The 24,916-nt window shown below is 39.0% G+C and overlaps 1 protein-coding gene across 1 annotated transcript in view; it reads left to right on the top strand.

The window, feature by feature from the left end:
• SMARCAD1 (SWI/SNF-related, matrix-associated actin-dependent regulator of chromatin, subfamily a, containing DEAD/H box 1) overlaps positions 1-23,942 on the top strand; it is a 44,291-nt gene extending 20,349 nt beyond the window's left edge. Inside the window, exons 6-23 of the mRNA XM_010157071.1 lie at positions 1,614-1,703; positions 2,343-2,424; positions 3,884-4,275; positions 11,088-11,290; positions 12,506-12,596; positions 13,792-13,891; positions 15,426-15,485; positions 15,691-15,766; positions 16,176-16,311; positions 17,255-17,392; positions 17,701-17,796; positions 18,445-18,562; positions 18,815-18,936; positions 20,077-20,265; positions 21,134-21,252; positions 22,155-22,337; positions 23,051-23,160; positions 23,392-23,942. Of these exons, the coding sequence (XP_010155373.1) occupies positions 1,614-1,703; positions 2,343-2,424; positions 3,884-4,275; positions 11,088-11,290; positions 12,506-12,596; positions 13,792-13,891; positions 15,426-15,485; positions 15,691-15,766; positions 16,176-16,311; positions 17,255-17,392; positions 17,701-17,796; positions 18,445-18,562; positions 18,815-18,936; positions 20,077-20,265; positions 21,134-21,252; positions 22,155-22,337; positions 23,051-23,160; positions 23,392-23,453 (2,367 nt within the window). The 3' untranslated portion in view covers positions 23,454-23,942. The remainder of the gene's footprint in view (positions 1-1,613; positions 1,704-2,342; positions 2,425-3,883; positions 4,276-11,087; positions 11,291-12,505; positions 12,597-13,791; positions 13,892-15,425; positions 15,486-15,690; positions 15,767-16,175; positions 16,312-17,254; positions 17,393-17,700; positions 17,797-18,444; positions 18,563-18,814; positions 18,937-20,076; positions 20,266-21,133; positions 21,253-22,154; positions 22,338-23,050; positions 23,161-23,391) is intronic.
• Positions 23,943-24,916: the final 974 nt, after the last annotated feature.

A 24,916-nucleotide genomic window follows, 5' to 3' on the forward strand; every position in this document is an offset into this window, starting at 1 on the left:
AATTTCTTCACCAAAAATGCTGTCAGGCACTGGAACAGGCTGCCCAGGGCAGTGTTTGAGTCACATCCCTGGACGTATTTAAGACATGTGGATGTGGTACTTTGGGGGCATGGTTTAGCAGTGGACTTGGCAGTACTGGGTTGATGGTTGAACTTGATGGTCCTGCGGGTCTTTTCCAACCTAAATGATTCTGTGCTTCTATGATCTGTTGCTACTCTTCTCCTGTGTTACAGGAGTAATGTTGTTTATGTATATATTTGAAACTGACTTGGGGAAATCTTTAAAGGGAATGATTTGGTTATGTTTGAAGGAATGATTACTTTGACCTCTCCTAATAAATAGGAACTGATCCTGGTGGGTTCAGGTTGGTGTTCTGTAGATCTTGCGCACAGTCCTACAGTGCTGTCATGAGGCCAGCTCCCAGACATCCCAGTAGGCATCCTTGAAAACCATTTATGGTAGCCAAGGGATTCTACAGTAAATACTGGAGTCTGTATGGAGGATGGTGACTATCTTTGTGTTGAAATTTAAGCAGATATTGTCCTCAGTCAGAACAAAATGAAAAAAATGCAGTTTTCCATGGAAACAAAAATAATATTACTCGAACATTCTCTTATTTTTTTGGAGGAGAGCTGTGAATTTTGAGAGGCAAGATTTGCTGGGGTTTGGCTTTGTTCCTCCTCACCAATCCCCTGGGTTAGGTTACAAAGGAGACTTTACTGAATTATTACGCAGCCAGCCTACCAAGAAGTGCTTCACTGGACCTGGTTTCGTGCAGCAGTTAGATTTCTTTGCGTAACAATTCTATTACCGTTAAAAGGGGAAGGATTGGGGAAAATAAAGCTGAAACACAGGTTTTTAGAATTCATAATGGAGAATCATACTGAGAAAATTTGCATGGCTTTTTTTTTTTCTTTTGCTTTTCCGCTGGTTCCTAAGAGTAGAGTATGTGTTGTCAGCTATTGTAGGTACTGTAGTTGTACTCCTAGTGATACTATAGGCTCATTGAGAAAAGGAACTGTGTCCTGTTACTCAGAGTGCTTCTGGGTGATCTGGTTTGTGCTCTTTCAGCAAATAGCATCATTCAACGAAATAAATATTGATCAAACCTGTTGGAATCTGTGCTGTAGATAAGTCAGTCTGTAACCTTTGCATTCAAAGATCTGTGAAGAAACTTGCCTAATATTTTGTGGTGAATACATAACAGAGCAGCTGGTGGCATGTGGAAGTTTTGGCACCCATTCATAAGAAACCTCCCTTTTTGCAGGTTGATAGTAGCTGTTAAAGAAATACAGACTAGATTGTTCTAAATTATTTAAATTTTGGTATGTGACTTTGCACTGTGTATGCTTATCAAGTAAAGAATGCCAGTTGTTCATGACTGGGGACATTTTTCTGTGCTAATGAAAGTTTTGGTGTAATTTTGATCATTGGCTGTCTATGAGGAATCACTTCTGCAGCTTGGATTTGTCTGAACTGTTTTTGTCGTTTAGAGTGTCTCTTTAAAGGACAGGCAACATTGATTAGGTTTGATTTGTTTTTAATAGTATTTTTTCTGTTCCTGTGCTTGTAATCTACATTAAAATAGGGTTTTTTTTATTTTAAAAACATAGCTGGCTGAGTCAGAACCCCAAAAACAATGGGAGAGGCAAGAGATCCTTGTGAAGAAGCTGCAAAACACATTCCCTGGACTGGATAAGGAGGTGAGCTCATATCTCCTGATGGCACATCAAGTTTTGACTTCTAATGACAATTGCAGCTGTTGATAGTCCAAAAGAAACAGTCCTTACACCTTTCAAGTCTTGGAAAGTGCCCAGGTTAGGAAGGTCTTTGCTTTTTGGAATGGAACTTGTCCTGAACTGAGAGCTGTTGGATCAGGAATATATGGAACTTCTCATCCTACTTTTTTGGATCTATGACAAGCCTGGCATTCTCAAATTTCATGACCCATTATAAAAATGTGCATGGAAATTATCCTTCCCTCTCTCACACTCTTCTTCCCTTGATGACTAGATATACTGTGTGCCTTGTATTAGTTTACTACCTGATGATACTCAGCAGCTGGTCAGGGCATTTTAATTCTGTGCTTTTAAATGTTGCAAGCAAAGCTTGTTATGTGTGTTCTTTTCATAAGTGGAGTGCAGCTCTGCCGAAACCAAGAGTGTGTAAGGGTAAACTTGAAGGGTTTTCTGCTTTTGATTCCCTTTATTTTGAAACATCTGATTTACAGGGTCTTTCTTTGCCTTGTGCAATTAAAATTGTCAGTGCCTTAACGTTATTTTGTACAGAAATCTAGTTTTTGCTTATCTTACCACCATACAAAATTTCTTATCTCTTACCAGGAACTGAGAGATGTACTTCAGGAACATAACTGGGTGTTTCACGAAGCACTGGAGGCCCTGAGAGTATTTGCAGAAGATGAGGGTAAAGTCAGATTTATAATCCATTTTATCCCAAGAGTAAAACACAGACTTGTGACACAAACCTTTTCTAATGTCTGGTAACAGCACTATGCCTAGAAACTTGCACTGATACTTTAAATTAATATTACGGGAACGTTAAAAGAAGGAAACTCAATCTTTCTGCATTTTTGTCATGATTATTTTGCGTTTTGCTTTATAAGTGGAGATAAATATCTTTGCCTTGCTAATACAGATTTACATAAGAGGTTGTAATTACCAGAGTACATCTTGAAGTATATTGTGAAATGTGTCAAAGCTGACACCTGCTTCCCTCCTGCTTGTTTAAAAATAGGTTTTCTTTTTTAATTGGAGTAATTTGCAATTCCTGATTTACAAATAACTGCATAGGTGACAAGTGGCATATGCTATTTTATCCTTGAAAACATATTCTAGGAGTGAAAAATACTAGAAATAGGCCTTAAATTGTGCAAACAATTTGTAAATACTTGTGCATTGAATGTAGTAGGGAGCAAGAACTGTGATTCTAGGTAAATCTGCGCGTTATAACAAATACTATTTGATGAATTGGTTACTTTTTCAGAGTGTTACACACCTGTTAGATATGTATGTTTTGCTGTATCAGCTATTGAAGTATTCTTGGGATAGGATAGTGTTCCTAATGGGATTCTTTACAAGCGAAGAGAGCTGTCAGTATGCATGAGGTTCGGTCCTCACTGCTGCTACTTCTCAGGAGGCAGATGTTTGGGTTGGAGTCACTCAACAGCAAATTGACACTGGGCAGAAGAGAAAGCATTGCAAATGCTTTCTTCTGTGGAAGGAAGAAAACCCCATACAAGTCACTTCTGAAAATGACTTGCTCACATTTTGTTCCATAACCTCTATCTTACTTAAAGATAGTAGGGTTATTTTGGGTGGAAATACCTCATTCTTCCAGTTTCTTTAACAAGTGTGTGTTTTTGTTGTCCCACCTGTAATGCTGTACTGAGATGCTTTAAAATGAAAAAAAAAAAAAAAGAAAAGAATATTTTCATGATAAAAGTAGGCTTGTTTTCTGAAATCAGTAGAATTAGTATCTCTGCAGTTTGGTGGAGTGAGACCAGTATTTCATCCCAGCGATACATCAGAGTTCTTAACTATCTGCTCTTCCCTCAGAGCTTCTGCAGCTTACACATACTACATAGTGTTGATCATCTGTATTTTAAGATAGTGACTTAAAACCTGCTGTTTCAGCAGTGTACGAATTAGCATTGCTCATCTTATACTCACAGTACTGTTTACATATTTTAAGACTTGCATGGTGTTTGCTTCTCTTCTGTTAACACCTGCTGTTGAGTTGTGGTGTATTGAATACTAGAATTGTGTTTTGTATCTATATAAGTTTTATTTTGGAACAACAGTGGGTTTTAATTCACCCTTAACCAGTATGCGCTGACTTGTTGCCTTCTATATTGCATGCTTAGGCATGGAATTTCCTCCCCAAAGTGAAGCTTCTGACTGGACCGAAGCCTCCACCAAGAGCAGAAATGATGAGAGTAAAGAGAAGCCAAAGCAGAGATCTTGTGGGAAAGAGCAGAATGGCTTTCAGAAAAAGGACAAAGGCAAAAGGAGCATTTGGAGTATTAAAGGAGAAACAGAAGATTCGGAGGACGAGTCAGTTTCGGAAGATAGTGGTAGCTGCCTTGACAAGAACTACAGCAGCAGTGACGAAGTGATGGAGGATGGCTACAGAGTGAAAATCCTCAGCTTCCTGCAGGATGCTTCCCTGAGCGAACTGACTTTGATTCCTCAGTGCTCTCAGAAAAAGGCTCAGAAGATAATAGCGCTCCGGCCCTTTAACAGCTGGGAGGCTCTGGTAGGTCTGCATTCTTCTTTTCCTATCCCCAGCCTGCTAGAGTCAAGGTGGCTTCAGCCTAGGGAGGCTTAGATGGGTGGCCTTACCCTGATTAGGCTAAAATGCTATGTTCCTCCTAAGCCAATAGCATTTCAAATAGTGTCATATGACCTGATTTTGAATGAATTAAGGGGTGATTTTCTTGGAAAACTCAAGCTGATTGGCTGACATTACTGTCACTCACTCTGTAGCATAGAAAGTTGGTTGATTTCACTGCAGAAGAAGAAATTAGAGCTTTCACTTGGGAAGGAGGTGTTTGCTAGCCTGTTCTGAGCTCTTGTAGCTGAAATCCCATGCAGGAGGCAAGAATGTGGCAGGACTTTTACTGCAGACACTTGAATAGCAGCCGCAGCTTCCAGGGTAGCTCCATGATTGAAGGTGCCAGCATGGATATTTTCAGTTTCATACAAGAAACAGTCGTTGTCTTTTTTTATTTTTTTTCTCCTTTAATGTACTGCAGCTTAGTCTCTAGCATGGCTTTGCTAGCTGAGCAATGCAGCCATTTTTTAGTGGAGCAAGCTTCTGGGCTTTTATTTATAAAAGGTAGAGCATCAGAAGGCTAAACCACAATCCAGAATGGAAGAGAAAACGGTATCTCTTGGTAAGTAGATTATCTGCTGTCACTGGGATGTTACTGTCAAGTGTTTCCCATGGTTTGCTTGTTGCCTTCACATTTCATGTGGTTTCAGTGAACTGCAACACATCAGAGCCGGTAAGAGCAGTGTCCTGGTAAGAAATCTGAAATGCATTACGGTAGATTTTCTTCGTTCAATTTATTCGTGCTTTGGATTTTAAAGCAGTAACTCTGTGTAGGCCCTCACACACAGTAATTGGTATGTTTTTTCATCAGTTTGTGGTCTGAAACCTCCCCCACTGAAGTATGCAAGATCAGCTTGTATTTTTTCAGAGCAGAATAAAACTTCAGTGCGTGTAAAACAATAACATTTATTATTTGGTGTGTGAAATGTTTTACCACAAAACAATAAGAGATACTAAACAGATTTTTAAAGAAAATAAAAATATCTTAGTACGTTTTGTTGCAAGGGGAGAAGACAAGTGGAGGGTACATGGAAAAGAAAAAAAATCCACAAGGTGCAGGTATGCTGCAAAAGAAATCCGTTTTGCCCCAAGCCTTTGGCTTCTCACAGAACATCTGTCATATGGCTATTCCTTTCTAAACTTGTTGGATTTTGCCTGAGCTTAATTCTTTGCAGAAATATTTGCTACAGGGCTGTTCTTTTCTCTGTGTAAAAGATTTAACAGAGAAAAAGCTGCATGGGCCTGTTCGTTTAAAATTTGTCTTTCATAACGATTGCTGCTGTCAGCAGCCACATGTTTATGTAGTACTGTGAATACTTGCCCAGAGTAGAAGTAGTTTGCAGCAGGTTTTAGCAGATGTTTTGTATCAACGTGTATTTAATTGTTTATAAAGATCCAGTAGCTCTGTGTCCCCACATTTTTCCTACTAACTAGTAAGAGTGGTAGAATAATGGATAGAGCTGATTCAGTTTTAGCATTAAAGAAAGTGGCTTAGTTTTAAGGTCTGTTTTTACTGTAATTGTATTTTTTTGTAACACAGCACTAGGAATTGTTACCACTTGTTCATTATTACTATTGAGGAAGATCTTAAGGTTCTCAGCCTGAGATTAATACTAAAGCCTAGTTATTTGGAAAGTCTTATTCCAGGAACAGAATACTGGGGTTTTTTTTTTAATTTTAGACAAGATTTTTAAATTGGACTAAGGGTGGTTTGTTTTTTTATCAGATGGATTTAAACTAATTTTCAGCTTGTGATGTTAACGGTCAAAAATACTTAATCTTTGGAGCACATTTTAGACAGATGTTTAACTTGAACTAGTAACACAATACACTGAAAAAAAATTTAACAAACATGTTTCTCAAAAAATAAGTGGAGAGAGCTGAAAGCATCCTTGCTCATAAAGATGAATTCTTTTGGCAATTTAGAAATGCCCATACTGTAGATCAACTGCATTTTCAAGGTAGATAGTTGTATCCAGTCTTCAGTGCTGGAGGTGGCTAGCTGGGAGTGCTTCCTCTCAAACACTAACTTGTATAGAGTGCTCGGGTTATGTCCTTGAGGCTGTAGGTGTCTGTCTCCCCAACCAGAGAAGTGATGCTTCTCAGAGCAAGGACCTGTGGCCTCTCTCCAGAACATGTGTGTGTAGGGAGAGTAGTAGGTAACAATAGATGGGGATGTGTTCTCTGAGTAAGCACCTTCCTGACTACTCCTCTTATTCACAACTTAAAACTGCACATTGCTTTCTGAGGGCAGTAGGATTGGAAAGGTCATACCCCATGCCTGTCCTGTACAACCAAGCCCAAGTGTGGAGCTGAGACAGGAGAGGATGTGTGATGCCCGAATGGGAGATGCTGAAGCAGTTGTTCTTGAGGAGCAGCTCTTCCCTTCTGGGAAATGGAGATTATAACACAAGGGGAGAAGATGCGGATGCAGGGATAGGCAAATTGAAGGGTGGCCAGCAGAAAGTGGGGCTGTGAGGACTAGGAGGGAGAGGGAGGGAGGAGCACTGAGAACATGGCTGGCTATGGAGAGCAAGGCAAAGACAGTGGTTCAGAGCAGACAGCAGGACAGGGTGAAGAGGAAAGTTCTCCTCCTTGTGTCTTGGTCTGACATCACATGTTACATAGCTTTTGTGCAAGGGGCCAGTGTTCAGCGATGTTTTCTTCCTACAGTGTGGACCTGTTCTGTGCCAGCTTTGTGCTCTACACCACCTCGGGACAGACACACGTTAGTAAACTGACGGCCATTAGAGACACCTCCCCTCCTTGTGGGTCCTTTCCTATGGTGGATTCCTACCTTCCCCTCCTGTTAGCTTTGGGGTCTTGGTGACACCCCACTGGCATGCATTGTGGGCCAGCAGGCAGCATTTCTTTCCTTGGTGGAAGCACTTCTGGGCACCCATCACCCTTCCTCATCTTCCTCTAAAAAAATCTGTTGGTGGTTGGTTAATTGTGTTTAGTAATGGTCTCTTTTCCAGGGTGTAGGAATCTGCCAGTGTTTGAAACAGCAGCTGTCAGCACTGTTTCCTCAGCAGGCAGCTGGTAAACATGGTCATGTAACTGCAATACCTGCCTGTGTTCGGTGCGTGCCGAGAAACAAGGGCAGAGCTAAGACTGGCTTCAGAAGGAGCCCACCTGAACTTTTGGGTCTGGGGAGGTGTTCTGTTCCTTGGCTTATGTGTGTGTCCAGTGCAGTTTCATGTTGCCCCTGATAAATGCAGGGGTACAAACTGGAGGGATTTCAGTGCTATTTAGTTTCTTGTATTTAAGGTTTATAATTGTAACTGCTGGAATTTCTTTTCACTGTAGAAACATATATCAGTATGAGCTTTACAGTATCCTCTCACTTCTCTCATTTGCAGTATTATTCTATCAAAAAATAAGCCATCTCTTTTAGCATTGAAAGACTTTATGTGAACTAAACAACTTCTAAAGATTACAAATTCTTAAGGACTACGCGCAAGTTGATCTGACACAAAATATTAAGTAGAAATTCTAACACAGCATATATTTATCCTATTGCTTTTAGGGGAATGGGAGAACTGAGCAGTCAAAGATGGACTTACTTGTCCGTCATATTCTGTATGCTGTGATAGAATGTGAACTAGGAGATAGAAACTGCAAGGGAGCATAGCTGTTTGGCTTTTTTATCGTCATTCGTTTTGTTTGGCTGCACATGTACGAACCACTATGAAAACCAAACTAGCAGGAAATTCAGAAGCATGTTGAACCAAAGCAAGTTGAAGGGAAGCAGCCAATGCATCAGGTTAGAAATGGGAGCTGCCTAAAGTAGAACTGAGGTTTGCTATTCGAGGTCGAGGCTAATTTACACCCTTAAGCACTAAAGCGAAATCCTAAGTCACCTTCAAGTGGTGTAAAGTAAGCCCAAGCAGAGTGTGACGGTTGTGCAGCGTGGTGCCCCACTGCAGCCTGGGACTCCAGTGGACCTTTCTTCAAAGTGTATTCTTCGAAGCTCATGGTTCAGTTGTCTGCAATGGTCTCAGGTTTTTTGGACCTCATTTGAGAAAAACAATTTGGGAGAATGTCAGAACCTCTAGTAAACCAAAGGCCATGTAAGGGTCTGCTTTGTGTTCCGCACAACATCGTATGTTTCATGTGTAAACCAGTGGCTAAAGCTTTTCTTGTTGTGACTTGGAGATGAATGTTAATGTGCTGACACGAAACAACACGATTTCTGTTTATAACAGATGGCTTCATTCTCCACGCCTTTATTTATAGATTACAGGATTTATATTCATGCCAGCCGAAGCTTTAGGCATCAAAACAAACGTTGAAATTTTTTAATCGCCTATTAAAAATCATGTTCTTCATGTCTCTCTTTTATTTCTAAATAGACACCTCTATTTAGAAAACTTCTTCGCAAGTGTTGACGTGTACCTTAGCCTGGTTTAACCTATGAGTTTTGGTAAACTTTCTGGGTTTTGTTTAAAGTGGAACAAACCCACAAACCAACCAAAAACCCCCAAAACTGTAGCGGCAAGCTGTCAGCAGAGGGCATCACTCCATTTAATTTTTTTTTTGAGTCAAAGCATAGCCTGCCTGCTTGTACACTTCAGCTTAACAAAGATTACTTTTGCTCTGCAATGTGGCAATATTGGTCAGTTACTTAACGAATAGTAGCTGGATGATATGAACCCTTATTTCTTTAAGGAAGGAATTCTAGGAGGATATATGCCTGGGCTAAATTTTAACAGATCCCGATTTAAAATTCAGAAAAATCTATGAAAACTACTTCTGTTTTAGCAAAAGAATGACAAATCCGAAGGATCTTACATTCTTCAATTTTTTAAATCCATTAATAAAAAAGGAAGGTGTCTGTTCTTTACAGCGCAATAACTTTATGTATAAATGTGTGAAAATACCATAATTACAAATATAACCCCAGTTACTGCAGAAATAGATTTATTGGAAGGTTTTTCACTTTTTGCAATGAGCTTTACGTGGAATCCAGGAGAAGCTGAAGGGTCTGTTTTGACTCAACTTCAGGCTTCTTGGCTCTAAAATGCAGAATATCCATACTGTAGTGAAGATAGGAAATTTAGAGGGAGGAAATATAAAGTAACTAGCATGGACTTGAGGAAACAGTGGAAGTAAGGCTTCTGTATCAAAATTAGTAATTCTTTATCGTTTCAAAGGAAAGAACCTAGAGAAATTTAAAGACATGCTGTCATTTGGTAGGTCTGGCTGGTGCAAAGGTATGAGAATGAGACTCCTGAGCAGCAATTCTCACCACAACAGAGAGATCACGAGCTCTTGGAGAAAGCACGTGTTCATGACTGACATAGGAAGGATTGTGATAAGAAGCCAGCATTAAAATAAATAAACAGATAAGGATTGCTGTGAGACTAGATGTGCCTTCTGCTAAGAGCAGAGGTTGCTTCAGTCATGCTTGCTAGTAGACTTGGAGTACAGAGCAGCGGAGGAAGTTAGCTTTGGTCATGGTTGGAACATGTGTTTTGAGAAGATGAGGACATAGTGCAGAGCAGGTACAGCACTTAAAGATTGCTTCTCAGTCAAGACAGGAGGGAATACCCTAGTGCAGGATAGAGGGTCACAGTGGTACAGATGTGGGCTGTCCATGTGGCTCAGCTGCATGCTTTTTATTCAAACACTGGTGTGCTTCATCTTTGTAAACCAGACGCACTCAGGACCAGTGGGACAGGCCTTGTGATAGTTTGTATTTACACTGATATTCTGTTATCTTTACTTGTCATCTGTCAGCTTGTTTGCTATGACATCTAGAAAATGTATTTGTGTGTTATCTCATTTGCCCCCCTGTAAAGTAAGGATAATAATGAGTGAAACATGCACATGCAATAAAAATGGACAAACTGAATGGTGCTAAAACCTTGTCAGGATGATGGTGCTGCCCATGAAGAAGTATTGGCCAGTGCTAATGACCTGGCAGATTTGTGTAAGTTTGTGTTTCATAGATTTCACAGGAGGTCAGGTTCACTGAAGGAAAAAAAATGTTTATGTGAAGGAAGTCTTGTCCAATACTGAAATGTGATGAACTGAAAAGAATGAACCATTTGCTGATCTTTTGAGCCTGTCAGTACTTGGTGACCACAAAAACCCAGCATAGTTTTAGGAAATTTCTTATTCCTTAAATCTTTTTCTTTTTTCCCTGTTCTGCCTAAGTCTGGTTTGAATGTGCTGTTTGTGGTACAGTTAGAACTGGGACTGAATAATGTTGAGCTCCGGACAGATTCATAACAAAACCTTAATAGCCTCCTTCGTAGGTGGGCTTGCCATGATGCCTACATTATGCTTACATCTTATGTCTTTAGTATCTAATAGAGATTGCTTAAAAGGAGATTAAATGATAGTACTTTTTTTTTTTTTTCCTTCTATGGTTTTGTGCTGTTAGTGGGCCTGGCCTTCAAAGTTTGCTTTGCGCTATACGTTGCCCCCCCTTCAGGATTTTTGAGTTTTAAAACTCAAATAGTTTACATTAGAAACTCTTTAGAGAAACTGTCTCGTATTTTAAGATATTTTACGGTGTGAGGAGCTGTAATGATGACCTTCGGTGTGGATTTACACAGTTTTGCAGTAGGCCAAGTGTGTAAGGAATATTTCAAGTTTGAGAGGAGATTGGGATGCTGTTGTCCACTACTTGAATTACTTGCTGCCTGCAGCAGCTGTGGGTTTTCACTGTAACACCTATTCTGCTATTACCAGTATCCACAGTATTGTTTTTAATTATTTTGCAGTTTACAAAAATGACTAAGACTGCTGGTTTGTCAGAAGACATAGTGTGGAACTGCAAGATACTGCTGAAGGAGAGGGATGTGGTTCTAAGGCTCATGAATAAATGTGAAGACATTTCAAATAAGCTGACAAAACAAGTAACCAAGATTACTGAGGACGGAGGATGTGGATGGCACATAAAGCAACCCTCCATTCTGAATCAGAGGTATCTTTCCCTTCTTTGTACTTACAAGGGTGTCGGATAATAAGGTTTACTTGAAGGCTGGGATTTTCAAAACTGTAGTCTCTGAAAGCAGAGTTGCGAACATTTGATACTTCGCAGGTCTTAGTGAGCTAGTGATGTGCAACCCATGAGGGAATCCAACAAATGCTTTCACTGTTTCAGGAAAGCTGGTGAGGAGAATAAGAACATAAAACCAAAAAGGTTAAGAAGTGCTTAATATCTTGTTTTACTTACTCCAGTTTTGGATGAATAGAGGCCAACCTTGAGTGATGGGATCATGAATTAACTTATTTCAGACAAAAGGCCAAACAAAACAGAAATATAAGGTCCTCCATTACAGAAGCAAAGTTGCCAGATTGAATTGAATCTGAGCAAACTTGTAAAGTTGATCAGCTGGACTGAAGACTTAGGTTGTGAAGCTCAGATGTGCAAAATGACCTGGAACTCTATCCAGTGGGAGGGGCACTGGGGTTGTCTTGGTGGGAAGGATTTACTCAGAGGGGTAAATTGGTAAGGATCTCCAAATGGATATTGGGAAGAGGGATTTTAGGAGGAGTAGGAATGGGTATAGTGGGGGGCATTATCCTAACAGTTAGGAAGCATAGGGATGGGGTGGGAATGGCTGGAGTAACAAGCTGGGTTAGACTTGGAGCCTGTTATTGTTAAGTAGCAAAAGGAGTTTCAGCTGTGTCAAAATAAAACCTGAGAGGAAGAGAGAACTATTTGGAGGGAGCTTATCACTGATGTTTCTTCTTTGGCAAAAGATGCTGAACTAGGGGACAGTGTGGGTTGTGTGTTTGATTATTTTTGTGTGGTGCTAACACCACCAGTATAGCAGGGCAAACTTAATGATGCAGCTGCTAAATGCCACTTAATTCTTTGTGTATTTTTAAAATTAGCAGCTGTGAAACTGCTTTTAACTGATTGTGGATCACTCTTTATAGAAGAAAGGTATTTATTGTAATGTTCACTTTGATCATTTAAGATGTATGAAAATTCAGACAAACTACTTAAAGTTCAGAAAAGCTTTTTGCTGTTCAGGTGACAGCTTAAAGTTTGTTTTTCACTACACGAGGACATCTGGAATACATTAAAATATAGGCAATTGTAAACTTATTGTGATTAACATAAGTGTAAAGTTGTATTTAATGGAGAAACAAATAAAAGATGGTAACATGCAGCTTGATTTCTTAACAGTTTGAAACTCAAGCCATATCAGAAGATTGGTTTGAACTGGTTAGCACTACTGCATAAACATGGATTGAATGGCATATTGGCTGATGAAATGGTAAGTGCGAAACTGTTTAATAACTGTTAAATTCTTGCAAGAACTGCTTCCTTTTAAATTCCTTCATTTTTTAGAAACCCCAAGCAGATTATAAATAATTTGTTTTAGTTAATAACACTTAAATTGCAGAGTTTCTCTGAATGTTTAGAAACTGCTGAGCTCTTAGTTTAAATCTGAAAATCAAATGTAGCCTAAGATTAATGGACACTGATAATTACAAGTCACATTTTGATGCCATGGAGGCTGTTTATACCACAAAAGATTATCCTCAATCCATTTGTTTTAATAGCTTCTTGCTCATAAATACAATTCATTCTGCTTATCCAGCATTTAGTTGTAGTGAGCCCTTATCTTCTACATTTCTCCATCAGCTTCAAAACGGAAACTGTATCGTTCTGTTAATAATACAGTAAAAACTAAGTGGTTAGAAATCTTTTCTGCTTCTTTAGCATTTCCACCATCTCTTATCATTAGGCCTCCCCTAAGTTTTGAAATAAGAGACACAAGCTTATGGGTTTGAGGTTTCATTTGGTGCTGACACCAGCAGTAATTGTACAGTGGAACAAACCTGGTGATGCAGCTGCTCAGTGTGTTGTCAGTTGCTTATAATCCTGGCTACTGTTTGTCTTGTGATGAAACATGGGTGACTGGATGGGCTTGCTTCACTAAGGCTTAGGCAGTGTTTCTCAACTTCCATGTGTTTCATATTTGTAGGACTTTGTGCATATTTTGTGGTAGATAAGGTAAAATTTTAAATCTGTTGTAGAGAGGACAGGAAAGTGAGTATTGCCACAAACATCTTAAAGAAATCTGATTTCCATATTAAATTCTACTACGGAATTAGCTGAAATATCCTTCGTACAATTGGGTCAAATGGAAAAAACAATTGGTTTCTAAGTAATCGTTTGTCTGCAGCACTGTTTAAGGAAGGTAAATTTTTGAAGATTTGAGGGATGAACTTGAACTGAAAAACTTCATAATTAAACGTTGAGCTGAAAAGATAAATGAGTTTGCGCTTGTGCTTCAGAAAGAATTCTCTTTTCTGTAAAACATTGTGGTTAAACAGAACAATTTTTCTATGCAGATTTGTAATCTTCTGTTAACGTTGACTATGCTGTAATTGTCTTAGAACACAGTAGTGTTTTGTACTCCTACAGATTGTAAATTTTGTTTAAATTGATTTGGTTTTTTTTAGGGCTTAGGAAAAACAATTCAAGCTATTGCATTTCTAGCTTATCTCTACCAGGTCGGCAACAGGGGTCCCCATTTGATCGTTGTGCCAGCTTCAACATTGGGTAAGTTGCAACCTTCAAAAAATTTTTTTTTTTTTTAAAAAAGTGGACAAATTGTGAAACAAAGATAATTTTGTGAAAGAAAACTTAATTTCTTATGTTGATGTTCAACTCCATAAGTATTTTGAATTGGAATGCAAACCATGCTAAAGGCATACTTGTTCTGAATTAATTAAACCGATCATGGGATTTTATTTTTTTTGATGAACTGTATCCTTCCCAAAAAATTCGTTACAATTTGAATTCTTCAGCAAAGTAGTCTTTTTACTTACTGAATACTGGCTGAAATTCCTAGTCTTCAGGCTGTCTTTAGGATTAAGCTTTTGAGACATTTAATGTCTCTTTTTTTTTTTTTTCCTTCCCCCCCTTGTTTACTGAAAATCTGTCAAAGCAGATCCAAATCCTAAAATGATGAGTCTGACTGTCTTTTAGTTTTGTGTTTTGATTGTTTAATGACTTCAGTCAAAAGCAGGAAGAATATGGTGGAATAAAGTATGTCAGTGAAGCTGAGCTTGAGCAAAAATTAATGCTCTGTGGAGTTAAATTTAGTTTTGTTGAGTAACTAGAGAGAGGAGAAAGTTGCAGGTTTAACAGAGGAAGAAAATGCTGCTGTTAATATAAACGCATATTTGGGCCTCAGAAATTTCTCATAACACAGAAAAGCTTCTGGTTGTTCAGCGTCAGTTCCAAGTTATGTTTTCAGTGTGTTTTTAACATCCACTAGAACCCATTTTGTAAAACCAACTCTTAAAAATGCACGTTCCTTAAAACCTGAGGGGTGTATACGTAAAGGTGTAAACGAAGGTGCCTTTGTGAAGCGAACCATCGAGGCTCATGAATTGTAGTGGCAGGTTGGCCCAAGCCATCCAGCATGGGGATGCCTTGAAAATGCGGTCTACCTGCGGCTTTCATGACACTTTTCCAGAGGCGTCTCCTCAGCCTTGCTCTGGGTCCAGTCCAGGTCAAGCAGCATTCACCAGAGACCCTCCACCTTCTCCTGTGGTTTGGGGTCAGCATTTGTGTTGGCTGTCAGTCAGCTTCCCCTTGGGCACAGCGATGTCGCTGGTGGCCGTTGTGCTGGCTGCATACCTGAAGCTGGGTTGAGTTGTCAGGCTTCCTGGCCAAGTCCCAGAGGCACTGTCTCTCCCGATGACACACTTCTGGATGCGAGTACTGACAAACTAAGTGATTTGCTTTCTGAGGAGTTAACTGTCTAGGGAGGAAATAGGGCTGAAAAGTGAAGCATTGTATTATTTTTACCTGGTCGTTACAGACCTCGCAGGGTCTGTTTCTGTAGGAGTTTTAAGTGCAGGCTGGTTAAGTGAGCATTGCTTAAAGCCCAATTGTGGGTTGTTTCATTTCCCTAAATATTATCAGTTTTCTGGTGTTTAGGCAGAAAGTTTCTTAACCTTCAGGAGAATTTAAAGGGATTTGCTTTAAAATCAGATGTTTGGTTTAATGCTGAGGTGTGTCTGAAGTTATGTAAGACATAAGAAAGTATATATAACTTGGGTTTTACTTTAATAATGTCTTACAGATAACTGGATAAGAGAAGTTCATCTGTGGTGTCCTGAACTGAATGTCCTTTTTTACTATGGTAAGGAACCTAATTTAGAAATGAATCTAGTAACACAGTTGCTCACATGGTCAGCCTTAGAAGAGATGAATTGCTCATGGAAGCATTAAGACAATTGTTTAAATGTGCATATTTATTGCTGAATGTATTTCTGTGTACTGTCTTAATATTTGTATGTATGTAAATATATGCAATTGTACTCATTTTATGTTTTATCCTTTTGTAGGATCCCAGGAAGAGAGGAAACATCTCAGGGTGGACATTAACAATAAAGTTGTTGATTTCAATGTGATCATAACTACGTAAGTACACTAATTAAAGAAGATGTGAGGTTCATTTACTGAATCCTATTTACTGAATCCTACTTACTACAACCAGAGATTCCTACTGACCTCTAGTGGAACAACAAAACAGACAACGCTTGGAGTTTGGCAGGGTGGGAAGGGAAATTTTTGTTTCCATGTGACTGCTAACTAGGGTTTCATTAATGTGAAACAGATACTATGTGATGTGTGTGTGCTTTAGATATTATCTAGTAATTACATAATATATGCTATTACATACATATTACTTCTAGGCAGTTTTACTTACTGTTCCTCATGTATTCTCTCCATAACTCTTACCAATTTTAGAGAATTTAATTTGATTGTGAAAACAGCACGTTCACGTGAAATTGCATTTAATGTCTTTTATGGTATCTTTTTCTGACAGGTACAACTGTGCAATTAGCAGCTCTGATGATCGAGGACTGTTCCGCAGGTTGAAGCTTAACTATGCAATTTTTGATGAAGGTCATATGCTCAAGAACATGAGCTCTGTACGCTACCAGCACCTTATGACAATTAATGTAAGAGATGTACTTATTGTTGGGCTGGAGGGGAGAACTCATGTTTTTAATGATTGTAGTTACAGCCTTGGGGAAAATGGAGCATTAACTGTGAAGTTCATAAACATGATGTTCCAGAAACTGCAGTCTACAAGGGGGTTTAAGTGCTGGTGTGGTCTTAGGAGTGAATCCCACGTCGTGAACTCCTTCAGGGAGAGAAGCTCCCAAAGAAGCGTAATAAGTTTCCTATAGCATCATTACAGTGGTGGTAGTGGTTCAGTTTCAGTATTATGCAATTTTCCATTTTTCTTCCCCCAGTAGTAAAGATTGTAAAAAGGCTATTCTGATGATGTGTGCTGAAACAGTGTAGTATTTAAGGACCATGCAAGAAAAGCTAGCTTTAAAATATTTTTCTTGTAACTTGCAGCCTGAGTCAGTAGTGTTTTGAAAAATAGAAAATTGGAGTACAGGTCTTGCTGATTATTTTGATTTAGCATTGTAGTATTCATACAATAATAATAAACTTCTGATGAATTTTGAAGATCGTGTTTTCATCAAAAGCCTTTTTAGGAAGCTGATCTTTAAGCAATTAAATTACTTGCAATTCAAAAGAAAAGATACTATATCAGAGCAGCAATTAGCACATTGATTTAAAAAGAAAGAAAGAAAGAAACAAAACAAACAAGGAAAAACCTAATAGAGCCAGGAAGGCTTTTCTTACATCTGGATTAGGCTTCTTGAATAGTCTTAAATAGATTGCTCTGTTCCCCACAGATCTGCAAATCGTTTTATTGACTTCACAGATTTATTCCATGAGATCTAAATACATATTAAGTTTAAATAACTATGATTTAAACCAAACTCGTTTTCCCAGTTCTCCATAGTGATGTTGTTTCTCTCAATATTAATTTTTAACCTATTTGACTTATGTTTCTCACTGCTGTTCTTCACTTTGGACAAACAGGCTAAGAATCGCTTACTGCTAACGGGGACTCCGGTTCAAAATAATCTGTTGGAATTGATGTCCCTCTTGAACTTTGTCATGCCACATATGTTTAGCAGTAGCACAAGTGAAATCCGAAGGATGTTTTCTTCAAAAACAGTAAGTATTTTATATTCTTTTCTTGAAAATAACATTTCATTTTTTTTGTTAGCAACTGCTGTTGCCCCGTAACTTTTATTTTATTGGTATCTGACAGAAACAGGTAAGGTGCTTATGACAATCTAGAAAATGAAACAATTAAACTGTTTAAAGTAAGAATGTGTCATAACAGGCTGTCTTGAAATACTAATGGTCCTGTAAACCCAGCCAGAATGGACAAATCTTTCGTCAGGTTGGAGTGGTTAAGGTAGTGTTGTTGTAGCTGAAAACTTCACACTCTAACTGCGTTCTTGCAATATTTTCTGTAGAAGAGTGCTGAAGAGCAAAGCATATATGAGAAGGAGAGGATTGCACATGCAAAGCAGATAATAAAACCATTCATCCTGAGAAGAGTAAAAGATGAGGTAATGTTTTATCTTTACAATAATTGTTTCATATTATCAAAAAGCCTGATAATCTTTGAGATGAAGAGTAGAATTTAAGGTCAAATTTTATCAGTGCTAATTTTAGCTGTTTATCTAGGGAGAGCGAGAAACTTCATCGCTCTCTTGTCTTTCAGGAGTTTGCAAGTAAAACTGTGACCTGCTACAGCTTTGGGTTTTGCTGTTTACTGTTTGCTGACCAAAGAATGTTTCTGGGCATGTGCATGCTTAGTAGTCATAGAATCCTTCAGGTTGGTAAAGACCTTTAGGATCACCAAGTTTGACCATTAATCTAGCACTGCCAAGTCAATCACTTGCTTGAAGGGGTTATCTCTGATTGGTATGAATGTTGGTTCCAGGTATTGCATGTATTAGTATTTTGTGCAGTTTTGGAGTGTGCAGCCCATGTTACATGACATACAATCCCTTATTAATTCTTACGGTGATGTATAATCCCTTACAAGTTCAGAATCTGTAAGTCGAACCACCGACTTAGTGTGGTTGCGGCCAGTGAAAGGAGTTGGGGTGGGGAGAGTAAGAGTAGCTTAAAAGCAGGCTTGTAAGAGAGTACAGAACTACTGACTGTTTGCTAAAGTACAATTTTTACCGAGTATGTTTTTATTTTGTCAGGTTCTTAAGCAGCTACCTCCCAAGAAAGATCTTATTGAACTATGTGCCATGTCTGAGAAACAGCAACAACTGTACTGTGACCTCTTAAACAAGCTTAAGAAAACTATGAATAGTAAAGGTATGTGAGGGTCTCACTTCCTTTTGCTGGATTTATTTCATGCCCAGACATATGTTGAATGTGACTACAGAGCCATTGCTTTGTAGAAATGGTTAACGCTTAAAGTGATTATATCCCTCTGAATTTTTCCTAAGTCCAGATAATAGATGAAATGTCAAATTCAGTCCTTACAAATAACATTCTCCTGAGAGATAGGATATGTCAGGCAGGCATATATGTACTTCTGAATATACCTTATTTCTTTGTTTACAGAGAAAACCTCTGATATGGGAAATGTAATGATGCAGCTTAGAAAAATGGCTAATCACCCTCTCTTGCACCGTCAGTATTACACAACTGACAAGCTCAGGACAATGTCCATGCTTATGCTCAAGGTAAGGCGATGAGATTCAGAAGCAATCCTTAATTTCTTGGAATTCTTAATACAACAAAAAGAATTTTTTTTTTTTTAATTTTCAGTCCTCAGTCAAAAGTGTCCTTGCAAAACTTGAGTCATTGTTGCTGCTTTTTATTTCTCTGCATCTATCCAGTGCTCTAATCGAGGTCTATGTGTGTTTAACACTGATGTATTTGTATCAGATATTAGAATAGAGACAACAGTTGTGGGACCATAGTCATTTCCTTTTTGTTAGCTCCCCCTTAATACCTCTTCCCTCCACCCCTAAATTAAAAAGCAAAATAGTTAAGGGAAAGAAGTCTTGGGTGAGCATTGCATGTACTAGTATTTTCTGAGTAGCAAGAAATCTAGGTTGTACAGAACTGAAATAGGGAAGACATAAATATTGAACTGTTCAGGACCTTTTTTTTTTTTGCAATTTGGCTGTGATTAGTGCCTGTGGAGTTTGGGGAAAATTGTTGCTTCTTTCTAACGTATTAAAAAAAAAATCTGAATGTGCAGCAGGTGCTCTAAGGAAGTTGCAGGTGGCTTTGAATATCTGCAGCTTTGTTTTAAAACAAAGCCAGTCAAGGCTGGGGGGAAGGGAAGTCATCAGCCATTTGTTTATGAAGGAGTTTTGTCCCTTTTTATTCCTACTCATACCATCGTACTCTCCAGATGTGGCTTTTCTTTTCCTCTTTCTTCCAGGCATGACATCCCTCTACCCCACCCTCCATCTTGGGCTGGGCTTCCCATGTCTTCTACCATCTATCCAAGGATTGGACCTCCCTTTTAGGGAATGTGTCTTCAGGGGAAGAGGTCTGATACAGGGGTAAAAGGTTGTAGGGCCTGATGGGAACTAGGTAATTGCTATGGAGGTTGAGCATATACTTGTTAGTTTTTTGGTACTACAAGTTCTTGTAAAATCTAGCTTGCGAAGTAACGATCCTCTACCATAAACCTGGGGTTGCAGAGTTCATCTTTTGTTGCTTGCATGAGCTATGCTCTGGCATTTGTCCATGTCTAGTTGTGTTACTTTGTTCTTTCAGAAATTGTGGATGGTATTGTGTGGTGGTTTTGGTTTTTCATGTCTGGCAAGATTGTATATTGCATTATTTCCCTTCCTTTTTGCTAACAGGAACCCACGCATTGTGACGCTAACCCTGACCTTATCTTTGAAGATATGACAGTAATGACAGATTTTGAGCTGCATTTGCTTTGTAAGCAATATTCTCACGTCGGTGACTTCAAGTTAGACATGGATCAGATTTTGGATTCTGGGAAGTTTAGAGCACTGGAACGTATTCTCTCTGACCTTAAAGAGAAGGTTGGTACTACGATGGTTGAAACATCTTTTCCTGTCCATCTAAAGAGCTGATTACATTAACATCAGCTAGCTGTGTATGCAACCCGGTTGCTTTTCTGTGGAGTATTACAATGTGATTTAGTGCATGTGCAGAACTGCAGAGCGATGCTTCCAGCTTTTAAGGTGCAGTCCTGCCTACACGTGTCACTTTAGAGGCAGTTGAAATAAGCTTTCCCTTTTTTCCCAAGTTTCAGAATATTCATTCCGTGTTCACACTACTTTCTCCATATATGGAGCGCTAGTATCATTTTCACAGATCATCAACTTTGACCTTCTTTTGGCAATTGAATAATCATGTATGTGTTAAGCCAGTGTAAGGGTAAGAAGAGGGCACTGCTTTGAGTCATAGATTCCAACTGGCTTATTTTACAATAAGCATGTGCCATCACAATACTTCAGAGTATCCTGAATTTGCACAGGTGTGTGCTGTGCAGCTGTTCCTTTATTTCAGGGTGCTGCTACTCTGAATGATACGGAAAATAGCTTAAATTCAGGCTTTTAATGAAGATATTTCTGATGTTTATAAATGGAGTACATCTGTCATTTATGCATTTGACATGCAATTTCCAGATTTCTTGAGTCCCCAAGTACAAAGTAACTGAAAAATTGTTGCACTGACAAAAGATGGGTTGATGCAGCAGAAATACTGGATATGACATCTTTACTGAAAATCAGTCCTGACTTGATGGATTTCAGCTTAGTCTTTAGTTTGGAAAATAGAGACTCAGTCAAAGTAAAATTACTTACCTGCTTTAATAAAGTATTTGTGTAGTTTGTAATCCTGTAATTGATGTGTCTTAAAGCTTTTGTTTTGCTTTGTCATTTCCAGGGTGACAGAGTTGTATTATTTAGCCAGTTTACTATGGTGCTGGACATCTTGGAAGTTTTCCTGAAGCATTGGCAACATAGATATATAAGGCTGGATGGGAAAACACAGATTTCTGATCGGTATGTGACTTTTTTCTGAAGATGGGAGAGAAAACAATGGATGTGTGTGGGGAGGGAGGTGACTTAAAACCCTTACCTTTGTTTTCCAGTATATGGAATTCTGTAGTCACTGGGCATCGACTGTAGAAGGGCGTTAGTGTTGGATTTCAGATCACCTTAGTAAAGATGAGGCTGACATGTGAGTTTTAGATGGTTGGGTTACAGTCCTAGTGATTGGAATGGAAAATTTTTGTTTTCAGCAGTTCATGGTGTGTTTCATTTGCTTGTGTGTCAGCATGCCATTACAAAAGCTCACCTGTAGGTATTCCTTGGAAGTACAGTATGTCTGTTAGGATAGGCAGATAAACCTCTCTATTTCTCTAGGATAAACTATTTGCTCTGTCCTTGACAGCTGAAAATGTTGCAATGCTTTTCTTATATTTGAGCTGTGCTGATTTTCTGCTGTATCCTGAATTTTTTTTTTCAATTTTTTTTTTTGTTATTTTCTTTAGATTCTCTTTCCTTTGTTTCTAAAAAACTGTCATTCTTGCTGTGGTATTACTTCCTACTTATAGCTGAAGTCTGTATTTCCCTGTATTCCTCCCTCACCTGTTTTATTTCTTGTGCTTTAGTCTTCTCTCATCCTCCAACTTGTTCTTTGTATTCTACGATCGTCCAAAACCTTTTTCCACAACTCTTCTTATTCTTTGCTATTGATCTGTCACTCTGAGCGTGTTTCTCTGATCACTGCTGTGGACTGTTTGTACCCTCTTTCCTTCTGCATAACATCTGTACTTTCGAGCTGCTTTGCAATGCCACTCTCCTCCCTTCCGAAAGATTATCAACTTAACTCCTGAATTCAGCTCTGAGGCCCATGTGGTTTTTTCTCCAAGGCCTGATGTGTGTTTTCTTCTGTTCTGCAGGATACATCTCATAGATGAGTTCAATACAGATATGGATATATTTGTATTCCTTCTGTCAACCAAAGCTGGTGGCTTGGGAATTAACCTGACCTCAGCAAATGTCGTTATTCTTCATGACATTGATTGCAACCCATACAATGATAAGCAAGCAGAAGACCGATGCCATAGAGTAGGTCAGACAAGGTAAGACTTATAATTATAATGCTTGGCTCTTCTTGGAGGCAGGCTCTCAAAGGAGGCTAAAAGAACAATATTCTATGATTAAAAATTCCATTTGAAGCATAGACGTGCGTAAACCAGCTCTGGGTTGTGTGGGAGCTAGGTAATTGTGTCTTAGCACATCTTGCTGCCAGAACAAACCTTATTTCCATTCTCCTCCTTTTTCCAGCTCTGTAACTCGCAAGTTCCCTATAATTCTCAAATTTCTGGTGCTAGGAAATAATTTCAAGGCAGAGCTGAAGTCTTTGGGACTTTTTTGTCAAAGCTGTTTGTTCTCCTCAGGAAATTTCTAAGCTCTAAAGTGCCACCCTATCGTAAAGGGTGAAACCATGGACTGTTTTAGAGTCCTGGCTGAGAATAAGCTAATGTGAGCAATAGGATTATGTTTAATAACTGCTTCTTCAGTGGTAGCGAGGGGGAGGGTGAGTTGTTTCTGTTATTAGAGATTTTTCTGACTGTCCAGACTCTGCAGTGGCTGGGACTGCAGGAGAAAACAAGTGTTCTGGCAGTACAGAGCACAGTTGGTCCAGACAAAAACTGGAAGCTCTTGTATTGCCCACTTGTTCATTTCTTTCTCCTTGTTTTAAACTGCTGCCAGCTGAGCAAAGGCAAGCGTCCTTCCCTTTCTAATCCAAAGAAACTATAAAAATGGATTTATCCTATTTTGTGGTTTTCAGAGAAGTGAAAGTCATAAAGCTAATCAGCAAGGGGACTATTGAAGAATCCATGCTCAAAATCAGCCAGCAGAAATTGAAGTTAGAACAAGATATGACTGCAGCAGATTCAGGTATGTCCCAAGCCTTTTTTTTTTTTTTCATGTTAAATAAAGTAGAAATATGTATTTCTGCATGTCATTGTACAGTTTGACAGGAAGTACCCTCGTACCCTCTGAGTCTGACCCATAAATCAGTGACAGACTCCTACAAGTAGAGGATTTTGTACAACTTTGGGGATCTAGACTTTTGTCTGTTTATGTGAAATATTTTGAGCTGTAGTAATGCTTGGTTTTATTCCTCAGGAGAAGAAGGAACCGTTCCAGCAGATATAGCCACGTTATTAAAAGCTTCGTTAGGTCTCTAAAATGTAAATATGTTGTGGAATTCAAAGAATAAAAGTTATGTTGTACCCCAAGGACTCTTGCATTACTGATGACCGTGAATTTTATGAACATTTATAACCTTTTGTAGTTCCTTTTATTGTATTCCTCATGGTATTGAAAATTTTTAACACCAGTGGCATTCTTTTGATGCTTAAAAACATAAATGGCCCAAATGTGCCAACATCAGTTGCTGAACAAACATTATTTTACAGATCACTTTTCAGAACGGGGACCTAAGTAATAACTGTTTTAACAAATCTGCTACTGCTTAAGATTTGTCAGTATTTTTGTAATTATTTCTACCTCCAAATATATATATAAGAATTGTCTGTTTCACTGGATTACGCGTGTAGATTTTTTTTTATATGTGCCTTATTTGACAATGCTCAAGTCTGTTTCTGCTTGTTCTGGTTCATTTGATGTACCGTAGTGGTTTTGTATCAACTTGTTCAAATAAAATTCCATAGATTAACAAAATGTCTTCATTTTGTGCTTATTTGGAGGCAGGTGGGGGGTGGTGATAACTTGCACGTTATAAATTAAATAGGCAGCTTTCAAACTCGGTGAAACATCACATTTGAACCGGCTTGGCTTTATCCAGCGCTAGTTAATTACTAACGTTTCATCAGACTCTAATCACAGTTGTGTTAGGTTATTGATTATAAAATCAGAATTCATGCCAAATCAAACTTTTCACCCAGGTTGCAGTTTTTGTGCCCTAACCACAAAGTTTCTCTTCCTCAAGTTTTAATGAATTGTCAACTATGAATTCATCTCAGTGAAATGAAGAGCTTCAGTGCTGTCAGTGATGAGCTCTGCTTCCACCTGACGTTTATAATCTGCTGGCAAGGATGCGACTTGAGAAGGATGCCCATTTCCCTGGACAGAGAAGACTGAAATTTGGTCTTTTGAATTCCGAGTAGTTAAGATTGCTGCTTTTTTAGAAGCTGGAGGAAGGCAAAGTATGGGGAAGTCCTTAATGCCCCTGCCCTCTGCTAAACTTGAGCTGCTGTGTGCTCTCTGCAGAGCTCAGTAAATCTGTACCAGGCGAAGTCTCTCGGAGGACTGTGTCCTAGAACTCACTCTGGTTTGCAATATGGAGTTAATAGAGAAGTGGTTATTAACTATATCATAGACTGATTTGGGTTGGAAGGGACCTTAAAGATCACCTAGTTCCAACCCCCCTGCCATGGGCAGGGACACCTTCCACTAGACCAGGTTGCTCAAAGCCTCATCCAGGCTGAACAAGCCCAACTCTCTCAGCCTGTCCCCATAGCAGAGGTGCTCCAGCCCTCTGGATGTCTTCGTGGCCTCCTCTGGACTCGCTCCAAGACAAGTATGTTGTGCAGGATGGTGTCGAAGGCTTTGCACAAGTCCAGGTAGATGACATCAGTTGCCCGTCCTCTGTCCACCGGGGTCGTGACCCCATCGTAGAAGGCCACCA

The sequence above is a fragment of the Eurypyga helias genome, unplaced genomic scaffold, assembly GCF_000690775.1.
Source record: "Eurypyga helias isolate BGI_N326 unplaced genomic scaffold, ASM69077v1 scaffold14628, whole genome shotgun sequence".
NCBI classification, from domain to species: domain Eukaryota; kingdom Metazoa; phylum Chordata; class Aves; order Eurypygiformes; family Eurypygidae; genus Eurypyga; species Eurypyga helias.